This window comes from Epinephelus lanceolatus, chromosome 18, assembly GCF_041903045.1.
Source record: "Epinephelus lanceolatus isolate andai-2023 chromosome 18, ASM4190304v1, whole genome shotgun sequence".
Lineage (NCBI taxonomy): Eukaryota > Metazoa > Chordata > Actinopteri > Perciformes > Serranidae > Epinephelus > Epinephelus lanceolatus.
This window is the reverse complement of record NC_135751.1, coordinates 4,616,985-4,627,500: the sequence shown is the minus strand read 5'-3', so window position 1 is coordinate 4,627,500 and position 10,516 is coordinate 4,616,985. Positions and strand designations below refer to the sequence as shown.

At 44.5% G+C, this 10,516-nt stretch overlaps 1 protein-coding gene across 1 annotated transcript in view; it reads right to left on the bottom strand.

Annotated features, from left to right (window-relative positions):
* LOC117268285 (proteasome activator complex subunit 3-like) overlaps positions 1–10,516 on the bottom strand; it is a 48,940-nt gene that overhangs the window by 20,220 nt on the left and 18,204 nt on the right. Inside the window, exons 5-7 of the mRNA XM_078161819.1 lie at positions 2,672–2,723; positions 2,394–2,509; positions 2,208–2,276 (exon numbers count right to left, since the gene is read on the bottom strand). Coding sequence (XP_078017945.1) covers positions 2,208–2,276; positions 2,394–2,509; positions 2,672–2,723 — 237 coding nt within the window. The remainder of the gene's footprint in view (positions 1–2,207; positions 2,277–2,393; positions 2,510–2,671; positions 2,724–10,516) is intronic.

Here is a 10,516-nt window from a genome sequence, read left to right as displayed (position 1 = left end):
ACCGTCACCTTATCGTGGTGGAGGAGGTTGAGTGCCCTAATGACCCTATGAGCTGAGCTGTCAGGGGCATTTCGCCCCTGGTAGGGTTTCACATGGCAGATTGGTTCTGAGCGAAGGGTCAGACGAAGAATGGTTCAAAAGACCCTTCATGATGGAAAATAACAAGAGCTGGCGTACCCGGCCCGGAGGGTTACCGGGGCCCCACCCTGGAGCCAGGCCTGGGGCTGGGGCCCGTGGGCGAGTGCCTGGTGGCCGGGCCTTCGCCCATGGGGTCCGGCCGGGCCCAGCCCGAACCGGCTACATGGGCTCGTCCCCCTGCAGGCCCACCACCCGCAGAGGGATCCAGAAGGGTTCGGTGCAGTGTGACCAGCCAACTGTCCTTGGCAGCAGACCAAGGCGGGGGCCTTGGCAGTCCGATCCTCGGCTATGGAAGTTGGCTCTTGGGACATGGAATGTCATCTCTCTGGCGGGGAAGGAGCCGGAGCTTGTGGAAGAGGTTGAGCGCTACCGGCTAGATATAGTCAGCCTCACCTTGACACATAGTTCCGGCTCTGGAACCCAAGTCCTTGAGAGGGACTGGACTCTCTCCTTTGCTAGAGTTGCTCCGGGTGAGAGGCAGAGGGCCGGGGTGGGCTTTCTGATAGCCCCCAGACTCTCTGCCTGTACGCTGGGGTTCACCCCAGTTGACGAAAGGGTTGCGTCCCTGCGCCTTCGGGTCCTGACTGTTGTCTGCGCTTATGCGCCGAACAGCAGTTCAGAGTACCCGCCCTTTTTGGAGTCCTTGGGACGGGTGCTGGACAGTGCCCCGAGCGGGGACTCCATTGTTCTGCTGGGGGACTTCAACGTTCACGTGGGCAATGACAGCAGGACCTGGAGGGGCGTGATTGGGAGGAACGGCCTGCCCGATCTGAACCCGAGTGGTGTTCAGTTATTGGACTTCTGTGCGGGTCGCAGTTTGGCCATAACTAACACCATGTTCGAGCATAAGGATGTCCATCGGTGCACGTGGCACCAGGACAGCCTAGGTCGCAGGTCAGTGATTGACTTTGTAGTCGTATCATTTGACCTGCGACCATATGTTTTGGACACTTGGGTGAAGAGGGGAGCAGAGCTGTCAACTGATCACCACCTGGTAGTGAGTTGGATCAGGTGGCAGGGGAGGACGCCACGCAGACCTGGCAGGCCCAAACAAGCAGTGAGGGTCTGCTGGGAACGCCTGGCGGAAGAACCTGTCAAGATGATCTTCAGCTCCCACCTCCGGGAGAGCTTCGACCACGTCCCAAGGGCAGAGGGGGACATTGAGTCCGAATAGGCCTTGTTCCGCTCTGCCATTGTCAAGGCGGCTGTTGCGAGCTGTGGCCACAAGGCCACAAACCCGCTGGTGGACACCAGAGATGAGGGGAGCCGTCAGGCTGAAGAAGGAGACCTACAGGGCATGGTTGGTCTGTGGGTCTCTAGAAGCAGCTGACAGGTACCGGCGGGCCAAGCGGAGTGCAGCAGCGGCAGTTGCAGAGGCAAAAACTCGGGCGTGGGAGGAGTTCGGTGAGGCCATGGAGAAAGACTATCGATCGGCTCCAAAGAGGTTCTGGCAAACCGTCCAGTGCCTCAGGGGGGGAAGGCGACAACTTGCTCACATTGTTTACAGTAGGGGCGGGGAGCGTCAAGTGGGGACACTGTCGGGCGGTGAAAGGAATACTTTGAGGAGCTCTTCAATCCCACCAACACGTATTCCAGTGAGGAAACAGAGCCGGGGCGGCGAATTTGGGAGTGGAGAGGATGGAATGGCCTGCCAGCAGTCCTGACATCAACTCCATTGAACACTTGTGGGATCAGCTTGGGCGTGCTGTTCGTGTCAGAGTGACCAACACAACCATGTTGGCTGACTTGTGACAAATGCTGGTTTGGGATGCTATCCCACAGCAGTGTGTGACCAGGCTGGTGACCAGCACGAGGAGGAGGTGCCAGTTAGGGTGCAGTGTAGCAGTAATCACTGAATAAGCGGCACTGATAGCTAGCTCCACCCAGACCCTGGTGGTGTGCAGTGCAGTAAGAGAAAGCAGAATTAACATAGAATCCAAAATGCGTAACTGGTCAAAAATATTCTTGGCAGTTAACCATTGACATCCCCATACAGGACACTCTTTTTAATCCACCACGTTTGTAGCCTCGTGTCTGTTCCAGAAATATGTCAGTCAGTGAGGACGGACCTGTATGGAGACTCCAAAGTTGTCCCGATCTTCTATTCTGGGGATGAGCAGCTGGACCCACGTCTTCACCTGACAGAGTGTGGAGACAAGATGACTCAACTCTGACATATCTGTACACTGTGAACAGATGGATTCCTTTTGTGTGTGTGTGTGTGTGTGTGTGTGTGTGTGTGTGCAGAGGCTTACTGTGTTACACTTCTCAATCAGTGTCCTGATCTCTGGTTTGACTCGTTCAATCAGGTCCACCAGCTTGGTGTTACATTTCAGCATCCCCTCTGGCATCACCAGCATTTTTGTTCCCTCTGGAACCAAACAGCATCCACAGTCCACACAACCAAAACTCTTCTTTTCATCAAAGAGGAATGTTGCTGCCGGGTCAAGTTCTCACACTGCTGCTTAACTTTGATCAAACACAAGTCCGTCAGCACAAATGTTTCTCTGAAATTCTCATCTTTTGTTTTTACCTTGCCAGCTTACATCAGTGACTCCATCTTCTAGTTTCCTCTTCTTGGTATTCTGCAGCAAAAACAGAAGATGTCATTTCAGTTTTGGCAATGTCTGCCTGTTGGTCACTCAATCCAGATATGGAGATATCGCTTTCAGCACACACAACTCCTTTCATAGAACAAAATGGCAGACGGTCAGGTCACAAATTGTCCAACTCGTTGGAAAATGATCAAGTTATCATAGAGAATTAGCACATTGTCACTATACATCCACCATGTCCTATTGGGAATGCATCAGGATGCTTTAGCATTTACATTCCAAAAAATACATGGTGAAATGGGAACAGCAACTTTTGAAAATGGTCCAGTATTAAGTGAGAGGGCTTTAGTCTGCAGCAGCAAAACAGGCTGCAGTGTAATCATGTGGGGCAAGTGCACACCCTCAATGTATGTCCACTAGAAGTTAGGGCTGGGTGACATAACGACTACGTACAATAAATCGATATATTTTTAAGCAAGACATAGATTTAGACAATAACATTTATAGTGATATAGGGTGAAGTTGTGTTACGTAACGCTGTTCTTCTGAAAAGCCGTGCCAGTGTGCATCTCTCTTCTCTCAAAATATCCGCACAGCTCCGCCCCACTCACTCACTCACAAGTTCTCCAGCAACACTAAGAGAGACACAGAGCTGCTCCTCTGTTTATTCTGTCTGTTAATGAGTCTATCGTCAGTCTTAGTCATCAGTCCTGATGTTGCACATGCTGCGCTAAATCAGTCTGTGAGATGAATGAAGTGACCACAGTAGCATACAGTACATGCAGTACAGGGTTGCGCTGCGTGTGTGGGAGACAGAGCTGCTTGATTGTGTAAGGTGAGCTTTTGTTTGCTAGTTTGTGTGTGAGGTGGATCATAGCGCATCAACGCTCTTAATTGTAGTTGTGTGACATTAAGACAGCGCCTGGATGCAGGCAGCAGATGTGTTAAAAATGTAGCGACAGAAAGTTTCACTTCATATAGACGTATATAATGAGGACAAAATGTCTCTCACGCCTTCCTTCTCTCGGCCTCTCTGTTGATGCTCTGTGCATTAATAAGATAAATAGCCTAAATAAATAAAAAGATTTAAATCATTTTCCAGCCCAAGATTCATTTGAAAGGCCCTGAAAAAAAACATGTTTTTATCTCCTCCCACAAAGATTTTTAATTGTGTCAAACTTCAATGGATTTAGGCTGATTTGATACTTTTATACTTATGTTCTGGTTTTCTGTACCATGCTGTACCTTTAAACCTCTGTAGGCTATATGCAAAAAATTAATGTACAACCCTGCTATTCATTTTATATCATTTTTCATTTCCATGTTGTGCAGCTATATATTTTCAAACAGGGGAAAAAATACCTGTCTTTGCATTTTATTTTGATCACACTCTGTTTATATAAAAAGTACTTGTGACATCTCAAATATGGCTCTGACTTGCAACTGAACATGTAGCCCATTTCATAAAAAAACATTGATATATATCATGTATCGCCATTCATCCTGAAAGTACAGATATAAATTTTTGTACATATCACCCAGCCCAACTAAAAGTGATTTTTTTTGCCATGGACAAGCTCAGATTATAATTGTAAGTGTGTAACAACATTATTGAAACCTTAGTGTGAGAGAGTAAGATCCTTTTTGTGTGGCCCAAAACAGCCCTGAAATTGCTGTTGCTAAACCCACCAGACTCTATTTAAATAAAAAAGTAATTTTAACGTGTATAAAGCCAGCATATTTTGATATCTAACTGGATGAATAAGGTTTTATTTTAACTAAACCAGAGTTGGTGATTGATGTAGGATACCACATTGAACAACTGGACTGCTCTAAGTTTCCCATTTCATCTGGCAGTCATGGTGCACTGAATGCAACACAAACCTGCACACTGCTCTTTTTTTTGATAACTGTGTGAAAGTCAATGAGCCATTCTGTTTTGAGCGCATTACTCTGTGAGCCTCTACATAACTGGGACACATAACTCACATTTCTCATTTCTGCACACAACACTTCTCAGCATGGGGTCAGGTAATACTGAGCACCACGTGAACTGTTAACTGCCTGTCTGTAATCCAACTAATGAGCTCAACAGCTGGTGACAGTGTATTTATCCAAAATGCTTTATGTTTCAAAAGTAATAGATCCAGATTGCTACCTCGCTTTCTGTAATGCACTTTCTCATTGCTTTGGAAGGGTATACTAGAAATAGTTGGACTGTGTTATGGCAAATGTTTTGTTAAAGTAGAAGTTACAACTTGTCTCCTGATAGTGCTTTTGTGTTCTGAAATCCGAATTTAAACTGACGTTTTGTCTTTTTTACATACATCATACCATTCCAGTGCAGAAACCTCTGCAATCTATAAGTTTATAGACCGGTACCAGTGTGTAGGTGTTCCTGCTGTGCATCTTTGATATGTACTGGATCATCCAGATACCTGGATCCTGCAATCTCCCTGACTAGATATTTTGCGAGTAATACTTGACGCCTGTAATGCCTGCCTAACCAGCTGCCTACCTATACCTGTTTAACATCGTGATTCTCAAACATTTTTTATCGTGTCCCCTTTGTAAATTTTAGAAAATCTAAGTCTTTTGTCATTAAATTGGTTTTGTCTTCTAAGCATTCTGAGGCTACAGCTGTTGCCATCTTTAATCATTTTGAATGCAGTTACCATGTTACAGGTTTGGCTGCACTAACAACCACAATTATTCCAGGAGGAACTGGAAATAAAATTTAATTGTGGAGATATGTGAAACTGGCAAACTTGTTTATTTTTATTGTCATATTCAGCCGTAACTGTCACATTTAAATATATATAGTTAAATGAGGGGGTCCTACCTGTTCTGCTATGTTTATTTTATGTAGTGTGCTGCTTTGCAAATGGCTTTGATGAATGGAAGCTAAGCAATGTACTGTTGTGGATTGGGGCACAGCAAAACATACTGCAGAAACCTAAAAAGACCAAACTAAAAAAAAAAGCAGTATCAGTATGAGTGTAAGCTATATTTGGAATATTTTCTCCACATTACCTTGCATCTTAAACCAATCAATGCGGCAATAGACCATCAACTCCCAATACATTTTTTCAGTTTTTGTTTGCATTGATTTATTTAGTTGAAACTGACTGCCATTTATCACATTACTGAGATCAATAAGTAGGTCACCTAATAAAAAATGATGCATCTCTGTGACAACTGAGCAACTCCATCCTCTGAGGATGGAAAAAATAGTTGTCTCATTATATCCAGAATTTTCATTAAAATTTTTTTAACCCCTGTTGGGATTCACTGGACCACAGATGATTTGTCATTTGTTAAAGGGATAGTTTGGGTTTTTGGACATGAAGTTGTGTGAAATGCTGACCATCTGTAGCTCTGATGTGACGGTGTCACTACTGTCAACGGGCCTCCTGCTCTGAGAAACAGCCCGTAGCTTACCGGAGAAAAAGTAGTTCTTAAGATATAAGGGGGGCACATAACCAAAAGGTTTTAAGCTACAAAAAAGTATGCATGTGTTTTGTTAGACTATTTCAATAATTTTAAAACATCCCCGCATTACGTCAGACCTTGCTATCAATTGGGACTATTTTCTGGCCAGTATCACTCCGCCGTGCAGGCCCACAAGACAGCACGCCAACAGAAATCAATTAGACAGCACCAAAGGAAACTACCTTTCTTCATTTATTAGAAAGATTTTTCTCTTTATGATCTGTTATTTTCATCATCACCTTTAATTTTGGATACAATCAATGTCGGACAGTCTGTCTGTCAGAGTCTGTCTGTCATCAAGAAACACTTTAACATCAGTCATCGTCATTTCCATTCAGTCACAGCTGAGGCATCATTCCTGAGCATTAGGCTGATGAGTTACAGTATTTTAATTTTCCAGGAAACATCTGACCTAATAAATTATTTACAGTGTTGAACTCACAATCAAAATATCAATAAATACAGAGGCAAATAATGAATAAATCAAATACACATTGTGTGATACTGAGCAGGATACAGTACATATTATAATGCAGATTGTTTTTCATGTGCAGGTGATTGTTAGACAGAGAGAAAACACTGCTGCTCTGTTACTGATAAGTGTATTTGTATATTCATCATGTATATATATAACATTATGTGTGTGCAGACACAAACTCCATTAAAACTTTCTATAGCTGTTAATAAAGCCTCTATTACAGCTGATTCAGCTGTAATCAGCTGCCGCCGTCATCACAAACTGACGTCGTTTCAGGTGATGCTTCGGAGGAAAAGACGTCTCATTTCTCTAAAGTCGTATTTCCTCTGTTTCTTCTCTCCACGCGTCTCATCCTCGCATGTCTCCCTTATGTGTCCTACAAGGGCAGAGCTAAGATGCAGGAGAGAGATGCAAGTGAGGGAAAAGTGGATGCAAGATATGGTATTGGGATGAACCCACAGTCTGTCCTCTTTCCTCCTGGGCCTTGGCCAGCCCAGACAGTCTCTCTCTTGCTCCTGGACCCTTGACCTGTTCAGACCTCTTCCTCCTGGGCTCTGACCAGCTCAGAGGCCCTTGCCCCAGAACCACTATGGGGAGGACAATTGCTCTACAGACTTTTGTTCTCTTTCTCCTGGACCATGACCTGCATGCCCACAACAGGGCCAGAACCTGGTACCAGAGAAATTAGTGTGCAAACACAAGGTTTGCAGCTAACTTTCCAGCAACAAGGAGAACCAAGTTGAGTTAGCACCCCAGCGTCTAACTCTGCAAAGACCCCAAGCGACCAGCGTCCTCAGATCTGCACATTTGGAATGAGGAACACAACAAAGACTGCACCTGGAACCACAGCTCTTTCCAGCCTTCCTCTTCCAGATAACGAAAGCAGCACACCACTAAGAATTTTCAAAGTCGAATCTGATTTGACAGATTTTTCCTTGAGCCGACTAATCATCGAATCATGTTGTTTTCCCCCTCATTGATTAATGAGCTCATTTGCGTAAGTTTCCGCTCCAGAGAAAAGAGCTAAAACACCCAAATAAACAAATTTAATTCTTCAGTTTGCATAATAAGATAATAATAATAAAAGTATAAGGGTTATCATTTTATCTTTATCTTTATTCCTTTTACTTCATCAAGGTATGATGCTCTAGATGAGCGCAGACGCGCTGCAGCCTCATGCATGTCTTTAACAGGAGTCGTTTCTGACTCGTCAGAACTTGTCATTTCATTCACAAATAAACATCCAAAAACATCATCAAAAGGTTTAGAAACAGTTTTCCTTCTTTCTGACTTCAAATTACTTCATTAATCAACTCAGGTTCATACAAGTTAATCCACACGGACCGTGTGTCACCACTCTCAAGGACAAAAAGTAGCCAAATAAAAAATCAGTCTATCAAGAAAACAATCAGAAATTCGTTTCAAGACACTTCAGGTAAACGAATAATCCTTCAAAAAAGTTTGATTTGAGAGCACATACCTCCTCCAAAGTGTTTGTTTATGCGCTCCGCCACTGTAAATCAATCTTATTTGGATCGAGCAACTGGGTGATTTATTCATGCGTATGTTACATCTGCTGCTTGAGTGTGTGTGTGTGTGTGTGTGTGTGTGTGTGGGTGTGGTGAGCAGAGTGGTTACAGGTGTGCCGGAGACTGAGCAGAGCACCACCAGCCGCATCTCATTCTGCAATCAACTGCCTACTTGTACTCAGCCCTGCCACATCCACGCTGCGAGATCGTAGCCACTGTTAAGTCAGTATACAGCTCGACTCTAGCCTCTAGTTGAATCCTTGACTTAAAACTTTGTCTGTAATCCTGTTTTCCTGTGTTTCCAGTATCCAACCAGCCTGCTCTGCTCTCCTGTCCGCTCTGCTCCACCTGCCCTCACCTCGGACGCTCCAGCCTACTCCCCACTCAGCCTGCCCCCTCCTCAGACGCTCTGGACCCAGACCCCCTCACCCAGAGAGCTAAAATAAACCTTTTGGACTCAAACTGTTTCACTGTCTGTCCGCACTTGGGTCCTTACTGCCGCCCCGTAACAGCGTAGTAATGATTATGCCTAGTGATTAAACGCACACGTCATTTTCAGTTTTTTATTAACAGAAATTAGGCTGATGTTTGTATCAAAATAGGCTGTATATCATGAATTACTAGAAAACAAATACATTCTATGTCAAATCAAGATGTTCAGCAGCAGTGAGCACCCCCATATAGTCAGAATGGTCCAGTCTTGTTTCATAAACCACATTTTGCGACGATTTGACGGGCGAGACTGGCAGTCGAATCAGATCTCTCCAAATCGAATCACCGAATCATCAACTATTTGGGATCACCCCTACACACCACAAATCTTTCTTCCATCCATTCAAGGATTGGTAACGTAACAACTGGGCATAGCATTATTACAGCTGTACAGGCTAAGTAAGACTGTTTAATTTTTTGACTGTGATTTAATACTGTTTATAGAGTCATTGTTGTGATTGTTTGCAGTTAGGTCATTGGTAAGTTGGCTTTGCCAAAGCTAAGTGTTTAGTTTGCTAATGCTTTTCACAGACAGAGTCTTGCATGCAACTAAACATCCTCTGCACTAATCCAGATCCTTTGCAACACATATCACATTCACATAGACCCATTTACATATTTGCATTCAACATAGCTATACCCAAAGAGGCAGCTCAAAGCTCCCACTTCTTTTCCTTTGTCTATTGGTGCGTTCCTAAGTGCTGGGAGGTAGGAAGTTTCAGACCTCCTACTAGGAAAAATGCATTGAAACGCCCGTCGAAGCTGGAGGTACTAGGTGCAGAGTCAGGCCAGATCGAGCTACCCCGACCTCACCGTGAATCAACAACGTGACGTCAACACAACAATGGCGGCACACACAGAGATGCACATCGTGAGAGGTAAAACTTCAACGAATTGACAAGAAACTATAATTCTCTGCATGTATGTGGTTATATTACACACTGTAATGTTACCACAACTCATTCCGCACACTGTTAGTGTGAAAATATGTTGCTATAGCGTCTTTCCATGACGATATGCAGTGAAATGTAAATGCCCAATTACTTTACATAACGATATCTAGTTGTACCTGGATATCGCTATGTAAGGTAATTGGATATTTACATCTTACTACATATCGTCATGCAAATACACTATTGCAATTAGTGCTGTCAATGTTAATGTGTTAACGCACGCATTTATCCAAAAACATTACCGCGTTACAAAAATATTAACGTGGGTACTGCCGATTGGCATATATCCACTTTCCAAGCATGTACTTTGCTCAATTCTGTAGCTAGAAAAATGGCCATGGTATCAAATTTAGGGCTGGGCGGTATACCGGTATGTACCGAAAACCGGTATTTATTTTCGTTATGATATGAATTTTTCATATAATGCAATACCAGTGAATAGCCCAAACAACGTCCGGAACGTGCGCGGCGGGAAAGTGTTTAGGTGGGGACCCATTTCACCTCTGCACACCACAGGCACGCTTGAGCGGGTGAGAGTGAGAGCATATAGAAAAGTTAAGAGGCGAGAATGGCTGCCGGAGAGAGTCCTGAAAGCGAAGCAACTGTACACAATGACCCAGAAGAACTCATATCATAAAGAGCAGTGTTTCCCCTATATGCAACTAGCAGCAGCGCACCGACGTTTACAATTCTCCTCTGCCCTCTGTATCGCGCACGGCGGAGTTTCGCCCCGATGCGCCCACACCCACACACACACACACAGACAAAGCGCGTACACACACACAGGTGAGTACACTAGAGTATGGCTCGGGCCGCAGCGGATTTTCATCCCACTTTTCTCGAGTCTTCAGTGGATTTAATGGGCTTTTTGGCCAAAGG